Source organism: Fundulus heteroclitus, chromosome 8 (genome assembly GCF_011125445.2).
Source record: "Fundulus heteroclitus isolate FHET01 chromosome 8, MU-UCD_Fhet_4.1, whole genome shotgun sequence".
Taxonomy (NCBI): domain Eukaryota; kingdom Metazoa; phylum Chordata; class Actinopteri; order Cyprinodontiformes; family Fundulidae; genus Fundulus; species Fundulus heteroclitus.
In genome coordinates this window covers 32,313,215-32,332,083 of record NC_046368.1, presented here as the reverse complement: position 1 = coordinate 32,332,083, position 18,869 = coordinate 32,313,215, and the positions used below count along the sequence as shown (strand labels likewise).

Sequence of the window (18,869 nt, the reverse complement as noted above, 5' to 3'; positions counted from 1 at the left end):
CTGGTCCAGTGGAGGGAGACATGCATAGCTCCAACCTGTGCGAGGACTCAGAGATCTTTGTGAACTGCTCAACCAAAAACAGAAAAGACAGCCTCCTCTGTTGACGGAAAAGGGGAAAGAAACTCCTTGTTCTTTCTTGGTTGCACGCTTAACCAGATTAAATTCCTAGGACCTCTTCTGTCAATCCAATGACCAAAGGGGTAACGGTGATGTTTGGCTTTGTCCAGCAAAGCAACGATCACCGTTTACAGCACGTGTTGCAACGTGAGGAGGCTGGCGCCGTCTGAAGGAGACGAGCCCTGTACGCACTGGGGTTTTATCATCTTGGGGGTGAGGGTCTCACAGGCATCAGAGTTTTGGGTCCTAATACAGGGAGCCGTAGTCTGATCAGTCTGGAGGAACTCCAGACCTTGATTTGCAAAGGAAAGGCTAAATTTACTTTCATCAGAGAACAGAACTTTGGACCACTCAGCAGCAGTCCAGTTCTTTCTGTCTTTAGCCCAGGTGAGACGCTTCTGATGATGTCTCTTGATCAAGAGTGGCTTCACACGAGGACTGTGACAGCTGAAACCCACGTCTTGCATACGTCTGTGCGTGGTGGTTCTTGAAGCACTGACTTCAGTCCATTCTTTGTGAATCTTCTCCCACATTTTTGAATGGGTTTGTTTCACAATCCTCTCCAGGGTGCTGTCATCCCTATTGTTTGTACACTGTATTCTACCACATATTTTCCTTGCCTCTATTAATGTGCTTGGACACAGCTCTGTGAACAGCTAGCCTCTTTAGCAATTACCTCATTTGTGCACATTATGTTTTTGATTGAGTTGACAGGTTGACAGGTGGTTTTGCTGGGCGGACTTCCTGTTTGCGGTAAGGCGTATTACGTCACTTCCTGTTGTTGCTGTGTGAACGACGGAGCTTTGCTCCAGGCTCTCTCGCTTTTTATCTTTAAACCTCTTTGCTGTAACATCTGTTTCCAAACATAAGCACTTTTAAAACATTGTCTGTGGCTGCTCATCACGTTTGGGAACTCCTCGTGTTTCACACGGTTTGTTCTTTGGCGTGATAATAGGGCGTTAGCCTAGCTTTAGCCTAGCGTTAGCCTAGCGCTAGCCAAGCCTTAGCCTCATAATGGCTTCTCCGGCTCTGACTAAGTCTCCTATCTGCTGCTCTCTGTGTCAGATGTTCAGTTATTCCTCTGCCTCCTTTAGTGATGATGGTACATGTAATAAATGTAGTGTTTTTGTAGCTTTGGAGGCGAGGGTGTCAGAATTGGAGACCCGGCTCCGTGCTGTTGAAAAACCAGCTGATAGCCGCTCTTTTGCTAGCGCGGAGCCGCATAGAGTAACTTCACGTAGCGAACCTAAAGCAGTAGCACCCGAGCAGCCTGGTAACCAGGCTGGCTGGGTGACAGTTCGTAGGAAGCATAGCTCTAGATTACAGACCCCAGATCACCACCAACCCATCTGCGTTTCTAATAAATTTTCCCCTCTGAGCGACAATCTCGCCGAGGAGCCGACCTTAATTATTGGCAGCTCCATAATGAGAAATGTGGCACTAAAGAAACCAGGGACCATAGTTAAATGCCTACCAGGGGCCAGAACAGGCGACATAGAATCCTACCTAAAACTACTGGCTAAGGATAAGCGTAAATACCGCAAAATTGTTATTCACGCTGGCGGTAATGACACCCGGTCACGCCGATCAGAGGTCACCAAAGTTGGTATTGCTTCGGTTTGTGAGTTTGCTAAAACTATGTCGGACTCTGTAATTTTCTCTGGTCCCCTGCCTGATCTGACCAGTGATGACATGTTTAGCCGCATGTCATCATTCAACCGCTGGTTGTCTAGGTGGTGTCCAGAAAACGACGTGGGCTACATTGATAACTGGAGAACTTTCTGGGGAAAACCTGGTCTGATCCGGAGAGACGGCATCCATCCTACTTTGGAGGGTGCTGCTCTTCTTTCTAGGAATCTGGCCGGATTTATTAGTTCTCCTAAATGCTGACAACCCAGGGTCCAGACCAGGAAGCAGAGCCGTAGTTTAACACACCTCTCTGCAGCTTCTGTACTGTTACCCACCCATTATCCTATTGAGACGGTGTCTTTCCCACGGCCAAAACTTAACAGATCAAAAACTGATCTAAAAGGAACAAATCATAAAAATCTAATACAAATCAATATGGTTCACCTTGAACCTAAAAATAAAATAATAAAATGTGGTCTATTAAATATAAGGTCTCTCCCTCCAAAGACTTTGTTAGTTAATGAATTGATTTCTGATAATCAGATTGATTTGTTTTGTCTCACAGAAACCTGGCTACAAGAGGACTACGTTAGTATAAATGAGTCAACCCCCTCCAGTTATTCAAATTTCCACATTCCCAGATCTGTGGGAAGAGGAGGAGGAGTGGCAACCATCTTTCAGTCTGATTTATTAATTAGTCCCAGGCCAATTAATAATTACAGTTCTTTTGAACATTTAACCCTCAGTTTCCCTCATCCAAACTGCAAAGCAATAAAACCTCTTCTGTTTGTTGTTTTGTATCGTCCACCAGGCCCTTACACTCAGTTTTTGGATGAGTTGTCAGATTTCTTATCTGATTTGGTGTTAAATACTGATAAGGTTATTATAGTGGGTGATTTTAACATCCATGTTGACACTGAATGTGATAACCTTAGTGTAGCCTTTAAAACTATCCTAGATTCAATTGGTTTTGTTCAAAATGTGCATAAACCGACGCACTCTCGGCTCCATACTTTAGACCTTGTTCTGACATATGGCATTGATTGTGAAGAATTAACAGTATTCTCTCACAACCCTGTCCTGTCTGATCATTTTTTAATAACATTTGAGTTTAATCTAACTGAATTCTCCACCCCCAAAAGAGGGTTCCATTATAGTAGATTTTTATCGGATAATGCTGTATCAAAACTTAAAGAGTCTGTCCCCTTCTTAATATCCTCAGTATTGCAGAAATGCCCTGTAGATGGCAGCATTGCTGTTTCTTCCCATTCACAAATCGATACCTTTGCTAAGAATGTGACTTCCTCATTGCGTTCTGCATTAGACAATGTAGCTCCCTTGAAAAAGAAGGTGATTATTCACAGGAAGCTGGCTCCTTGGTTTAATTCAGAGCTGCGTTCCTTGAAGCACAATGTTAGGAAATTGGAGAGAAAATGGCGCTCTACACACCAAGAGGAATCCTTCTTAATCTGGAGGGACAGACTATTGTTGTATAACAAGACCCTCCGCAGAGTTAGAGTAGCATATTTTTCATCATTAATTGAAGAGAATAAAAATAATCCTAGATTTCTCTTTAGTACAGTTGCCAAACTTACCCAGAGCCACAGCTCTGTTGATCCATCCATTCCCTTAGCTCTTAGTAGTAATGATTTTATGGGATTCTTCATAAATAAAATTGATGCCATTAAAAATAAAATAATTGGCATCCTCCCAAACATGATTACCTCGTCCTCAGTAAGTGAGGCAGCATTGGAGGAATCTTTAGAATCTGCGCAGTGTTTGAACTGTTTAGAAGCAGTAGAGCTTTCTGAGCTATCTAAAATTTTAGCTTCATCTAAACCTTCTACCTGTATGTTAGACCCAATCCCAACCAAGTTGTTTAAGGAGATATTCCCTTTGATCAGTGGCACTATTTTAGACATGATTAATCTATCCTTAGTAAATGGATATGTACCACAGGTTTTGAAAGTAGCTGTTATTAAACCTTTACTTAAGAAACCTTCTCTTGATCAAGATGAGTTAGTAAATTACAGACCTATATCTAATCTTCTTTTCTTATCTAAAATTCTTGAGAAAGTAGTTGCTAATCAACTTTGTGAACATTTACAAAGTAATGACCTACTTGAGGAGTTTCAGTCAGGCTTCAGAGCTCATCATAGCACTGAAACAGCTCTGGTGAAGGTCACTAATGATATTCTCATGGCCTCAGATAATGGACTTGTGTCTATACTTGTCCTGTTAGATCTCAGTGCTGCGTTTGATACAGTTGATCACAATATTCTCCTACAAAGACTTGAACATACTGTAGGGATTAAGGGGAAAGCATTAGGCTGGTTTAAATCTTATCTGTCAGACAGATTCCAATTTGTTCATGTTAATAATAAATCTTCCTCAAACTCTAGGGTCACCTGTGGAGTACCACAGGGTTCAGTCCTTGGACCAATTCTCTTTACTATATATATGCTTCCGATTGGCAAAATTATCAGACAGCATGGGATTAATTTCCACTGTTATGCTGATGACACTCAGATATATTTATCCATAAATCCTGATGAATCCAATCAATTACTTCGACTGCAGTCATGTCTTGATGACATCAAAAGCTGGATGACTTTAAATTTCCTGCATCTAAATTCTGACAAGACCGAAGTTTTAATCTTTGGGCCAGAGTCCTCAAAAAATAAACTTCTTAACCAATCACTTAATCTGGGTGGCATTAACCTGGCCTCTGGTAATAAAGTAAAAAATCTTGGTGTTATTTTTGACCAAGACATGTCATTTAAATCCCATATTAAACAGGTTTCCAGAGTTTCCTTTTTTCACCTCCGGAATATCGCCAAAATTAGAAACATTCTGTCCAGGAGTGATGCTGAAAAACTAGTCCATGCATTTGTTACTTCAAGGCTGGACTATTGTAATTCTTTACTATCAGGAAGTCCACAAAATGCAGTTCAAAGCCTTCAGCTGATCCAAAATGCTGCAGCAAGAGTTCTGATGAAAATCAACAAGAGGGATCATATTTCTCCAATTTTAGCTTCCCTTCATTGGCTTCCTGTTAAATCAAGAATAGAATTTAAAATTCTTCTTCTAACGTATAAAGCCCTTAATAATCAAGCTCCATCATATATCAGAGCTCTGATTACCCCGTATGTTCCTAACAGAGCACTTCGCTCTCAGACTGCAGGTCTGCTGGTGGTTCCTAGAGTCTCTAAAAGTAGAATGGGAGGCAGATCCTTTAGCTATCAGGCTCCTCTCCTGTGGAACCAACTCCCAGTTTTGGTCCGTGAGGCAGACACCCTGTCTACTTTTAAGACTAGGCTTAAAACTTTTCTTTTTGACAAAAATTATAACTAGTGACTCATGTTACTCTCAGCTAGTTTTACTGCTATAGGCTTAGGTTACTGGAGTATATCAGGATCTAATTTTCTCACTATATTGAGTTCTACTGTTCTTCAATTATGCATTATGTGTTGTCATTTCTGCTTTAACTTTTGCTCTCTCTCTTTTTCTTCATAATAGGTACACCTGGTCTGGCGTTCTGTTAACTTTGACATCATCCAGAGAAGACGACTCACCTGCTACTACCATCTAATGTAGAACAGATTACTAGATCAATGTGTGCTTCTGTGCTTTTTTGTTTCTCTTGTTGTGTCTCTGTTCTGTCTTCTGTAACCCCAGTCGGTCGAGGCAGATGACCGTTCATACTGAGCCCGGTTCTGCCGGAGGTTTTTTTTCCCGTTAATGGGTGGTTTTTCTTCCCACTGTCGCTTCATGCTTGCTCAGTATGAGGGATTGCAGCAAAGCCATGTACAATGCAGATGACTCTTCCTGTCGCTCTACGGTTCCCCAGGAGTGAATGCTGCTTGTCGGGACTTTGATGCAATCAACTGGTTTCCTTATATAGGAAATTTTTGACCAATCTGTATAATCTGACCCAATCTGTATAATATGATTGAACTTGACTTTGTAAAGTGCCTTGAGATGACATGTTTCATGATTTGGCGCTATATAAATAAAATTGAATTGAATTGAATTGAAAGTCTTGCCCTCCTTGTGCGAGGTGTCAATGGTGTCAAGTCAGCAGCTTTCCCTATGATTGTGTCGCCTACAGAACTAGACTGGGAGACCATTTAAAGGCCTTTGTAGGTGTTTTGAGTTAATTAGCTGATTAGAGGGAGGCACCAGTTGTCTTCAATATTGGACATTTTCACATTATTCTAATTTTTTTGAGATACTGAATTTGGGCTTTTCGTTAGTTGTCTGTTATAATAATCAAAATTAGAAGAAATAAACAGTTGAAATACATTAGTCTCTGTTTAATGAATGAATTATAATATACAAGTTTCACTTTTTCAATGGATTAACAAAACAAAACAAAACTTTTTCATGATATTCTAATTATATAACCAACACCTGTATATAGATGAAGCTGCCCTACTTTTTCATTAGTTTCTATTCCAGATGAGTTTAACACCGTTATTTTTTCAGGATGGATCTTGCATGGATTGTCATAGATTCGCAGAGTTTACCAATCCAGGCTTTATTGTAAATGATCAGGCCCCCATATGAAGCAGAGCAGTACGGCTGCTCTGACGTTGATGATACCCAGAACTTTCTGATGGACAATAGTTCCCTCTGTCTCTCTGTCAGGACTTTGACATGAACAGTGAGCTGAAGACAGGGGTGTTCAGTCTGCTGGAGGAGGTGCTGCGAGACCCAGATCTGCTGCCCCAAGAGAGAAAAGCAGCAACCAACATTTTAAGGTGCAGACTGTTTACTGCCACATATCCATAAGCTGCACTTCATAACTTTCTAGCTTTGTGTTATACACTTCTTTTATTTGTTTTGCAGTCAAATGTTTAGATATGCATAGCTTGTCTTAATGCAGTGGGGTGGACCCCTGCATTAGTTTAGTTGCTAGAGAACATGGTAGAAATGGACTGGAAAAATTAAGAGGTTATTTAAAAAATATATATTGATGACAATGGTGAATTCAATTGCACAGTAGAATAGACGGTTAAACTTAAAACAATTGCACTTTAAAAGTGGTAATTTTGTGATTTAAAGAAGATTGCAGTTTATTTTATTGTTATATATTTTACTGCAGTTGGCTTTTCTTTGTTCAACTGTCGAAAGGATTGATTGGAGTGCGTGCAAAAACTTTCTTTTAAATCACAGGGGGGCCCACCAAGAACATTTTGGGAACCACTGTCTTAATGTCCCTTCAAAATCACCACAACATAGTAGCAACTTCACCACTTGCAGCTGTAACGCTGTAGTTTGCTTTGCAGTGCCCTTTCTCAGGATGAACAAGACGACGCTCAGTTGAGGATAGAGGACATACTACAAATGGTCAGTATATATGCAACGCATCACTGAATGGCTTGAGTGAGGCAAATACTTTGAAATGACTTTTCTTCTTATTGTGAAACAGAAAAGCTGTCCTCTTCTGCATTTCATTGCGGTAAGGATAATTATACCTGTGAAGATGAATTTCTTTTCCATTTAAAAATCCACCAGCTCTTGTTACTTTGAATTCTTCCACATTCATCAGTCAAATGTGTTTGGTTTTGGTGATCCTTCCTGTAGTTTTTTTGTGATGTTAGTGATCTTTATGCTACGTTTCCCACACATTAAGCTAATATGTCTGTGTGTGATCAAGGCGGAGAGTCCTAAAGCCGAGTGTTTTGAATCCCTCTCGGCCATGGAGATGGCAGAGCAGATCACACTGCTGGATTACATTGTTTTCAGGAGTATTCCCTATGAGTGAGTACACGGCTAACACCTACTGTACTTTCGAACAGCCCCAGAAGGTTTTAGTTTTTTTCCTATTCTGTCTGACCCCAATCCAAGCATCCTATTTGACAGCCTTGTAGAAACAACATTGCCTGAAAGGGGTAATAGTGCACACATAAAACAATAAGGAATGATAATTTCATGTAAGTTAGGATAAAAAAAGCATTGAAATGGCAGTTGTTCACGAAGAATCTCTGCAGAGTATACCCCCACATATTTAAGTAATTTATCCTAAACAGAAACAACTATCCCCTCAAACATACAGCATTGCGCACATCCGTCATGTGCCATGTGTGCGCGTGAAGCATCTTTTGTCTGAAGATGTGTGACCAGAGCTGCCAAGTTACATGAAAAGTTTGGCGTGAGATTTATTTAACAGCGTCAGGAAAAGGCTTGTGTCTCACCCCCACTGCGTGAGACTTGACAGCTCTGCCTGTGACACAGACTAAGTGACGGCCATTGGTTAACAGCTAGCGTTAGCTTCTTCAAATTTCCTTATTTATCATTTAGTAAAGCTCATATTTATAATTGTAGATTATGAGTTACTGAAGCTAACTTTTTGGTTAGCTGTGCCCACCACTGGTAATTAGTAAGTATTTTAGTAGGGACAGAGAAGGGAAGGATGTTCAGCAGGTTAGGGTGATTAAGGTTTGAGATGGAAATGTACTTATAGGTGCAACAGTGTGATAGCAGAGCTGTCAAGTCTCACGCAATGAGCATGAGATACACACATTTTCCTGACTTCACATACATTAACGCCATACATGACATACCTCACACAGAAAAATAACAAAGCTCATATGGGCTGCCAGTGATCCATTCACTGCACTGTCCATTCAGAGGCAATTCTAGTCCCCGCCTCATCCAGTTCACTCGCTGTGGTAACCCCTGTAAGGGAAAAGCTGGAAGAAAAAGAAGAAGAGTAAATATTTTAGTCCAGTTTTTGATATTGCCTGGACAAGAGCACAGCCAGGAACAGTGAAAAGGGATGAGAAAGTTGTCTTGGTCAGGTTAGACTTTTTGATTTGCATGAAAAAAGCTATGCGTGGCAGAAAACTAACTCTGCCCATCACCCTAAATCCAACTTAGAATCTGAGACATGACAAAAAAAATTGTTTGAGTTTAAGTTATTTTACTAAGTGGACAAACATCTCAGTTGACGTGCAAAGTTGGTAGAAACAAACCGGAAAATATTTGCAGCTGGGATGGTAACGTAAGGTGGTTTTACAAGTGTTGAATTACAGAGGCTGAACTCAAATGCACATTACACGTTTTTGATTTTTATTTGTAACAAAATGAAAACCACGTATTCCTTTTATCCAGTTTCACATTTATGTACTGCTTCACCATGTGAAAAAACATCAAGGAACAGAAGTACATTTGTAAGTTCTTCTTAAAATGATTTACTGTCCCACTCTGTGTGCCCTTTCAGGGAGTTCTTGGGTCAGGGCTGGATGAAGGTGGACAAGACCGAAAGAACTCCATACATCATGAAGACCAGCCAGCACTTTAATGATGTAAGAACAAGAATGTTGGTGTGTAACAGTATATTGGATGTCTCATCGGTCTGACTGGTTTTATTCTAGACTCGTTTAGAACCAATTGAAGAACTTTTTTAAACCATGCATTTAATAGTGTAATAATGGTAGAAAACCAAACCACAAGGCAACCATTTTAAATTCACCATGAAGCAAGATTATGTTTCACTGAGGAGCATGGAGAGAACAACTGCAAACTGAGCAGATAATATATATTTTGTTGCCAAAGCTAAGGAAGAGTGCAGGGAGACTAGCAAGAGAATAATGAACCCACTCAAAGCTGACGATAAAACCCTGAACGTGGTCTTTATATGGCGTGTCAACAAAATCCACCATCATTAGGTCCTTGGTTTAAAGGCAAAATACCACTCAAAATTCAGATTTTCAGCTCTTAAATAAAAGATTTTGTGCACTTGGAGTCTCTAGGAATGCAGAAAATTTGAACTTAGTGTGCCCAGGAGCTGTGTAGATAACTTTATGTTCTGATTGGGTCATAGTTTTCAAACAGTTCAGTTTTCTCTATTCTCTATTACTTTTTTTTTGAACAATTACGTTACAGCATTTGTTCGAGGGCTGCTAAAGAATTTTGCAAATCCACAAAAGACTAAAAATCCCAATTTTTTGTTTTTTCACTACAGTTTTGCAGTCCAAGCTGAAAGATGCGGAAGCTACAGGTGGATCAGTGAAAATGTTGGGTGTATTAACCCACACAAATCATTACACCATCTCCCAGCATACTAAAAAATGGCCGAACAGGGTGGTGTGGATCTCTCTGCAACCTAGGGTGGGGCGGGGTGTGAAGTGCTGCCTTTGCATTTAAAGAGACAGCACCGAAACGAGTTGCTCTCAGACACACCTCAGAGCAGGGGTAAAAACAGGGGCTGAGGGGCAAATATAAAGATGAATTCAGACCAAAGCTTTGCAGATCCAGTTTATAGAGAACATAACTGAATGATTTCAGTGTAAAAATTAAGGCATTAAAAAGCATATGTCCCCTTTAATTACTTTACATTCATGATTCAGAAACGAATGTACGTTCTAAACTAAAAGTAAATAATACATTTGTGAAATTGTGGATTATTTTTTAACTCGGATCACGCTTTGCTGTTCAATACAAGCATCCTAAAAAAGAGAGGTTCTGTATTATATGGCAGATATGTTGTAAGTTTGTGATCAAACTTCGAATGTGTATAATTTTTCTATCTCTAGTTGGTGAAATCAAATTAATTTCTCCCACTTTCTTCAAACTATAATATCCTTTCTGGTAACACCAGTAGCAAAGCTGTATAGTGAAGAGCCCCCTGCTTTACAGCTGGTGTAAGTTTCTAGTGGCCAAATTATGGAATAACAAAGCTTATTTGAAAATAGATTCTATTGAAATGTGAACAGAGTGAACTTTGCTTGAAAATGGAGTAAACTACTCTGTGTTAAGTGCCAAGCTTTAAAACACATCTGCAACACAACTATCAACTTATAAGTTCTACATAACTTTGTGATGTTGCCAATATAGCGAAATATCTTGCATCATTAAGAATGTAATACATTGAGAATGTAAAGTTGTGTTTTACAGCATAAATATATCTTGGACATCAGTTTTCATATACTGTTGGATTTAGGCAGATATGTTGTGTGCCAGGCTACACAGTGGAGCAGTGGGTGGCACTGTTGCCATGCAGCAAGAAGGCATGGAGTTTGTATGTTTTCCCTGTGCATGTGTGGGTTCTCTCTAGGTACTCCAGCCTCCTCCCACAGTCCAAAAAACATGACTGTTAGGTTAATTGGCCTCTCTAAATTCTCCTTAGCTGGAGATAGGCACTAGCACCCCTCGCGACCCCACAAGGGATAGACATGTTAGAAAATGGATGGGTGTTGTGTTGTGCCATATTATACTGAGGTGCTGACCCTAACATTTTTTGTAAACTGATCGCATTATTGGGAATCATGCAATCTGTTGTGTTCCATAAACTCTCAGGAGATACAATAACAGAAACATGAAGCTGATCCAAAGTGCTTGATAGCAGAGTAGGAATTACCCACTAAGCAACAGACCTGATTTCAGTCTACAAGATCTCATTTAGACACAGGTCAATGGTCTGTCTTTAGTTAACCCTGATATTAAGGAGCAATAAGTAAGACATTTACTCTAAAATTTACTAAAATCATTATCATTGGATGGAAGTAACAATCGGTCCTCTCCATCAACAATCTCTTAGTCAAGTTTTTTTCCTTTTAAAATCAGAGGTACTACTTTGGTGCAATGTGTAGCTTGTATTTACATCATGGTTCCTGAGCCAATCATATGAGAGTTCCCAGGGTTGCTAAAACAGAGTGCAGCATTTGATATTTTATCTTGGCAAAAAAACAGCAGTCTGCAAACATGGAATTTGAATTTGAACCACTAGGTGTCCTTATTGCTTATTGCTCCTTTAAACTTATATATTTTGTCTAGTTTCAAACCAAAGAGACCTGCCTGGTGTAAGTATGGCCTAAGCTTAGACTCTGAACAAAAAATTAGAAGGTTTACAAAAAAGCTGTACAGGCTGCCCTCTGACAAGACACTTTCCTGATACCTGAGATGAAGTTCCTTTCATTATTATGAAGGGGGAAAAATTAGTAGTTCCACAAGATTAGCAATTTCTAACCAGAAATACTACATTTTCATAGAGTGACAGCACCTCTGTGACTAAGTTATAAAAAGTGTAACAGAGAGATGACAGAATATCTAATCTAATTCTAATTTATATTTGCTAAAACAGTCATTAAATCTATTGCAATGACAATACGTTTATGAACGCTGCACTTCTGTTATTTTTGATGCGATTGTGTAGCTCATCTAGTAAAGACACTGCCATCATCTAGAGTTACTAAGCAGGAGCCCTTCTTGTTTGGGGGCTTGTTATTAATGTCTGAAACAGATCTGCTTTCAGACTTCTTAAAGAACAAATCTAAAAGTACGTAGAAGGAGTTTTCTGTTCAGACCGAACATGGTCAGCTGTTGGCTCAGAGGGAGAGTCATCATGTAACAAACAAAAAGTTGTGTTTGAGTGGGCCATCTGACCTAACAGTGCTACCTAAGTTCAGTTAATTTACCATAGCTACCAACTTTAACCTAGATTTGTAGAAGTATTTTTAACAAAAAATGTTTATGGGGTAATCAGTGTGTCTTATTTGTCTTATTTACTGTGATGGGAAAAAAAATAATCAGATGGTTGGTGATTAATAGTTTCAGTGGATCAGAGCCAAAATTGAGTCCTTTATGCTTTTATCTTTGATCTTTTTAGCAAATGTCTTCACTTTTGTAATCCTTGAAACTACGGCCCACCTAGAAAACCCCTCTTTATGAATCTGGCTCCACAGATGAGTAACCTGGTGGCATCTCAGATAATGGCCCATTCAGACGTGGGGTCCCGGGCCAGCTCCATAGAAAAGTGGCTGGCAGTAGCCGACATCTGTCGCTGCCTCAACAACTACAACGGAGTGCTTGAGATCACCTCTGCTCTCAACCGCAGCGCCATCTACAGGCTGAAGAAGACCTGGGCTAAAGTTTGCAAACAGGTTAGAATCAGCTGATAAGAGTGGAACATACTTACTTTACTAAATACACAAAACTATATTTTTCCTTCAACTTGTTTTTGGTTTTCAGACCAAGGCACTGATGGAAAGGCTTCAGAAGATCGTATCGTCAGAGGGGAGGTTTAAAAATCTCAGAGAGACGCTGAAAAAGTAACTAAAGTCACAGAAAACTGAAGTGATAAAAAACACAATCTCTGCCCCACAGCATGATACTACCACCACTATGAGCTGTCTAATTTTGACCTTCTTGTGCGCAGCTGCAATCCTCCATGTGTCCCATACCTGGGCATGTACCTCACTGACCTGGCCTTCATTGAGGAAGGGACACCCAACTTCACTGAGGAGGGGCTTGTTAACTTCTCCAAGATGAGAATGGTGAGACGCTGTTTCGTTCAGGGCAAACTGTATACAATCCTTTAGATTTTAGTACTATTGTCAATTCATTTTCAGTCCAGCAGAGTCAGTTAAAGGTTTATACTCTCAGGAAGTCTAAAGTTAATATTTTTGGGGATATACTTTCCTTACAAAGAACAAAAAACAACATTCTATCCAGCAACTCAACAATTAAGGCAGTCACCAAAGATGATACAGAAATCAGTGCAGGTGTGCAGGACAATGGAGACATCTGGAGCCTGGGAGAGATAGAAAAAAATGAAAGTGGCAGAATCAACAAAAATGTAATCTTGGATTTAATTCAATCAATACACAATTTGTGGAGATGTGCTCTCTTGTTAGGTCAGAAGGAGGGCAGGTTATGAAACAAATTACATATTTAATATTTTTCATAATCTCATTATTAAAGGGCTGTTGGTGTAAAAATGTAAGCAGTGACTAAAACAAGTTCTGTTAAAGACATTTTCCATTGGTGTTTTTTTTTTTGTTTGTTTGCTGTAAACAGACAATGAAATAAGCTGAGCAAGGAAGTGTGGGTTTTAACATGTTTGTATTTAAATTCCACCATAGAGAAAACTTTTGATTGAATATGTTTGGGTTGATAATGTCACAAGTATGGAGGACCAAGTCTACCACATTTAAAGATAAATACAGAAATAAATAAATGCTCAATAAATAAATAAGCATAAATTAATTGCCACCAAAAATACAATAAACACATAAATGTAGGTAGAAATTAAATTATACAGTGAGACATAAATGTATATATCTCTTTTAATTAGCTTCTTTATTTATTTGCCTTTGTAATAATTACCTTATTTATTTATTTATAATCTTCAACTTTATTTATTAATTACTTATTTTTTTAAGTACTTATTTATGAGCATGTCATAATATTTTTGTCTGTTTTGTTCTTCCTTTGTATTTTTTTACCCTATATATTTCTGTGATGCTATTTATTTCTGCCTGTCCTTTTTACATTTCTGTATGCATTTCTTCCTCATTATGCAAATGAGGAGGGGCTGTGTCTTAACTTCTTCCCATTTGTGCTTTTTGTGCAAGAGGTTTTTGATATCTCAAACTGTATCCTGTTATAGGATAAAGTTATGTTTTTTTTCCTCTCACCTTCGTTTTTTTGTGGCCTCTATCTTTTCACAGAGTAATGGCAGCGCCATCTTGGCAGCAAGGCTTCAGTAAATCGTCTCCCCCTGAAATGTTTGTGATGTTTGTTTCTGTATGTTTTGGCAATTTTACTGAAACAACAATTTCCCTCTGGGATTATTAAAGTATTTCTGATTCTGATTCTGTTAGCATTTTACTACATGGGTAGAATCTACATGGCTTTTCCCCGCACTAAAGCATTGTTAAGTAATGTCAAACTCAGCAGGCAGACGTTCAGTGTCCCACCTCTTACCGGAAGCTGCTAATAGACTGGAAGAATTAGAACGCTGTACGTTTGGGATCTGAAATGTTTTTCTGTGGTTTCAGATTTGGCTTTTTCAGATCAATAACTCATCGGCGGATGATTTATTCTACAAAACAGAAACCTCTCTGCAACCACCGCAAGGCAGACAGTGAGCTACAACCGTAGTTTCCTCAAAACGAGTCCCCCATCGAGCTGGGAGAATTACATTGGACTCTATGCAGAGCTCGCTTGATAAGAAAATATTGTAGTTGATTATAAAAGGCACAATATAAGTTATCAGATTCACATCCAGGCAATAAAAAACACTACAGATTAAAACATAGATGCTGAAGCATTAAACATGCATGCCTTATGACGTCACTAGAAATGTGCATGCAGCAGTGTTGTTGGGAAAGTATATATTGTTTTCTTAAATAAATTCTGATTTATAAAACAGTGGCCACAGTGTTCCCTAAACCCAGCTGATCTGCTGGGTTGTTGGGTCTCTGTTGGGTGGTGATGTCATCCATCCAACCATACACAAGGGAGAATCAGGAGTTTTTTTTTTCATGATCATCAAAATAATCATAATTTTTATTGTTATTGCTACATACATTCTAATTAAATTTGCCCTCTGCATTTAACCTGTCCCTAATAGAGAGGTGGGCTGCCGCTGTGCACCACCTGGTGAGGATTCTAGGGCAACGGGTCTTGCTCAGGGATCCAAAGTAGCGGTCCGGGATTCAAACTTGGGAACTTGCAGTCTTTCCAGGATGGAAGCAGCCTCCTCTAACCACAGCGCCACCACTCCCCTACTCATTGCACTTTAGAAAGACGAATTCTGTTTGTTCCAGCTGGCTTATCGTTAGCCAAGATTTCTTAGCCAGAAAAAGAAACGAACTTGTACCCTTGAAGTCATCTACCTCTCCTTTGCTCTTTCTGCTCCTACAGATCTCTCATATCATCCGGGAAATACGTCAGTTCCAGCAAGCTTCTTACAGAATAGAGCACCAACCCAAGGTTTGTCCAGAAACTTGTGTTTTTTCCCAACACTAGTTTATTTAAGAAATAGGAACAAAATGACTTTCCCAAACATTTTCCTTTGTTCCAGGTAACCCAGTTCCTGCTGGATAAGACCTTAGTGATGGATGAAGACACCCTGTATGAACTGTCACTTAAAATCGAACCTCGAGTACCACCCGGTTAATTCTACACAAGAAGCCCACATATACATATATTTACATATCTGTCAGCTCACAGTACAACCTTTTAAATAAAGCAAGTGTTTTTATATTACACACAGGTGGTCAAAAGGGTAGTAGGGAAAACTCAGGAGAAAATGTGCCTTGTTTTATGAAGATGTGAGGTATATATTTAGTTATATTGTATTGAAGAAACAACTCCACGCCATACTCTCAAAGCAGGAGGTTTGCTGTAGAAACGCCATCAAACACTGCACTAGAATGTTGCTGCTATCACTCTGTTAGAGACATGCGTAGAATCTTCTTTGCTGTCGTCCACACTAATGTCATCAGATGTTTTACATGCTGTATGTCGGATAATCAGGATGTGGACAACCTTCTTAGGATCCTTGCTGACAGCCATTTTACCTACTCTCAGTGCTTTTTATTTTATCAAAGAACCAGGTTTACCTTAATTAAGAACACTTATGTAACATTTGTCCATGTGATTTATGATATTCTAGAAATTAAAAACAACGTAGGGTCCCTTCTGACATAATTAAGGCTGGATTATGGTCAGCAGAATTTACAGGAGCTATCAGAATGTAGTTGGGTCACAGCAAATTAGGAAAACCTTGCTTAGGGTCCTTAGTTTGCCCAAGATCAGTCAACTCGCCCCAGAACTTACTCTGGGCCCCACGCTGGGGCGGCATTCATGGATTTTTCTTAGGGTCCAGAGGAAAGGGATGTCTTTTCTGTTAGGAAAAAACCTAGCATGTAGACCTACAAAACATTAATCCCCAGTCGGTAGTACATCAAACTGCTAACTTAACAGGTTAATTCCAAACCTTCTGGATAGGACATAAGCAGTGATTCTAACAGTGCTGTAACAGCAGTTTCCGCTAGAGGTTACAAGTTGTGAAAGGATTCAAAAATCCACACCATCTCCGTAAGCTACAGTGCATTTAAACTAAATTCAAAATGTGCGCAGCCTGGCTAACACAAAATCATTTGTAGTTACTTTTTTGTTTTGTTTTGTTTGCCTTGTGATTTATAAATCACATAATAAATTATAGTCAAGACTTTGGTTTTTTCCTAAATAAATGCCTACTAAGCGCGAAAACACATCATAATAGAATGATATGGGTCAACTGAATGTTGAATCTCCTGTCTTTGTACATGAGCCCTAGTGGTGCTCAGCAACTTGCCCTATTGCCCTGGATGGGAAAGGCCTTTTCCGCTGGAGCCCAATTTTTTCTTCTTTCATCAATATTTCAAAATAAAAAAGTTTACCTTTTTATACAAAAAGCATCCATGTATGTTGCATAGCTGGGGAAACAGACAACTGGAGCAGACAGATGGACAAACAGAATTTAAAGTCACTTTTACTGTATTACAAATTAGACCAGTTCACTGGTTTTGTTTCATTGAAACTAAATTGTTTTGATGTGAAAGGCCAGAGGGGAAACAAAGTATGATCACAAATATTTTGCAGGGGGATGTAAATCAGCTCTCACAATAAATTTATGAAAATGGAAACAACATTTTATAATTACAGCATCCTGACCAAAACTCTTTTCTGTGTTGGATGTCTGTGCATGTGCCCGGTTAAATCTCTTATACTGTTTGGTATTGACCCTTCTCCAAACCTCGTCTCTGTCCTCATCAATCCCATCATCTGCGTTTGTCATAAAGACCTACAAATGATAGAAGATCAGAATGACTCTGATTTCCACAGTTTACAATAACAGAAAAACTTTCTTGTACATAAAGCAGGCCCTATGTGAGGTCCCTCCTGCAGCAGTGTCTGGTTGTTCCTGTATCTCTGCATGTCCTCTGCTGTATCAGAGAGAAAAGAAGCAGACTTACCAGGTCTGGGGAAAACATCTGACACCAGATCTCCACTTTCTGTTTGTAAACAAGCTAGCATTAGCTCTGGAACACTGCTAGCAGCAACAGGAAGTCAGGAACATAAACTCTCATGAGCCACTGTTTCAGAAATAAGGCAGCAGCACGCCAACCGCAGTACTTGGGTTTGCTGACGTGTTCTTGCATGAAAATAAATTCTTCAGCTACGACGATGGGGATGAAGCAGGAGAGTTTCCTGATGGTCTCACCCAAAAGGACTGGATTTCCATAATGAATGTTTCCACAACTTTATAATAATGCTGCACCATGCTTGAACGGGTTTAGTCCTGTTTATTTCCTGTAATGACAGTAAAACCTTGTGATCGCTGGCTCCCAGGACAATTTTTCTTAACAGGGTTCACCTGATAAATCAGATGGAATTTATGTTTATTTTAGTAAATCTATACTATTTGATGAAACTTAATCATGTGTTTCTGTTTTTTTTATTAGTTTGTTTTCTTGTCTTTTGTTTTTGTTTTCTGCGATGTGACATTTGCATGTTTCACTTTTTTAAAACAACTTTTAGCAATTTCTTTTTATCCATCTTGACAAATGATGAATTCCCTTGTAGTTCTGATTACTAAGAATTTTGTACACACATATTTCTGATAATATTTTTTAAGATACTAGCCCTGAAAGGCACCTGAAGGAACACATCACTTGTTAATACATTTCTTTGATCATTGTTAATAATTCCTGTCAATGGTATCATGTATTAGTATTTTTAAACCTGTTCGCTGTAGTGAAATATTTGCACTATTAATTTATGAAGAATGTTACAATGCTCTACGGTTAATAGCATAAATATTACATAAAGCAGCTTATCTTTGTAGATGACTCTGAGTCATTGCTTTTTTAGGTTTCTTTTTCTCACCTCTTTTCATCCTGAAATCTTCTGTAACTTGTATGCATTAGTATTCAAGACTTTGTTTCTTTCACTGTTACTTATGTGTATTTTGTATTTCTTTGTGTATTGTACAGATATTTACACTCTAAAGGCTTGAAAATAAAACTTTGGGTGAAAAGGAATGTTGTTGCAGATTACTGATTAAGAAAGATATTCAGGTTTCCTATACCTGAATATAAAGATGTCATAGTGTGTAAAACTGAAATTGGTGAGCCATATAGGAGGAATTCTAAGCAGGAGTGGTTAAAAATATCGATTCGGCAATGCAGTGCAATTAATTTTTTCCAACTCAATGTCGATTCAGAAAATTCTCTGAATTGATTAGTTCCCCCGGCCACTGGGTTGATGAGCGACAGTTTTGAGTGATTTGCTTTGTACAAGCAAGAGTGCAAATAAGGTAACTGATTTTATGGCAGTAATAC

The 18,869-nt window shown here is 39.0% G+C and overlaps 1 protein-coding gene across 5 annotated transcripts in view; it reads left to right on the top strand.

The window, feature by feature from the left end:
* Positions 1-16,662, top strand: part of rasgrf2a (Ras protein-specific guanine nucleotide-releasing factor 2a) — a 70,127-nt gene extending 53,465 nt beyond the window's left edge. For 3 of the 5 annotated variants that reach the window (XM_036140630.1, XM_036140628.1, XM_036140631.1), the window contains 10 exons: positions 6,397-6,509; positions 7,038-7,098; positions 7,181-7,210; positions 7,409-7,512; positions 8,975-9,059; positions 12,438-12,635; positions 12,724-12,803; positions 12,911-13,028; positions 15,403-15,471; positions 15,563-16,662. In XM_036140630.1, the coding sequence (XP_035996523.1) occupies positions 6,397-6,509; positions 7,038-7,098; positions 7,181-7,210; positions 7,409-7,512; positions 8,975-9,059; positions 12,438-12,635; positions 12,724-12,803; positions 12,911-13,028; positions 15,403-15,471; positions 15,563-15,658 (954 nt within the window). In that variant the 3' untranslated portion in view covers positions 15,659-16,662. The remainder of the gene's footprint in view (positions 1-6,396; positions 6,510-7,037; positions 7,099-7,180; positions 7,211-7,408; positions 7,513-8,974; positions 9,060-12,437; positions 12,636-12,723; positions 12,804-12,910; positions 13,029-15,402; positions 15,472-15,562) is intronic. The other 2 variants (XM_036140632.1, XM_036140629.1) reach the window with 1 other exon arrangement.
* The last annotated feature ends 2,207 nt before the right edge of the window (positions 16,663-18,869 follow it).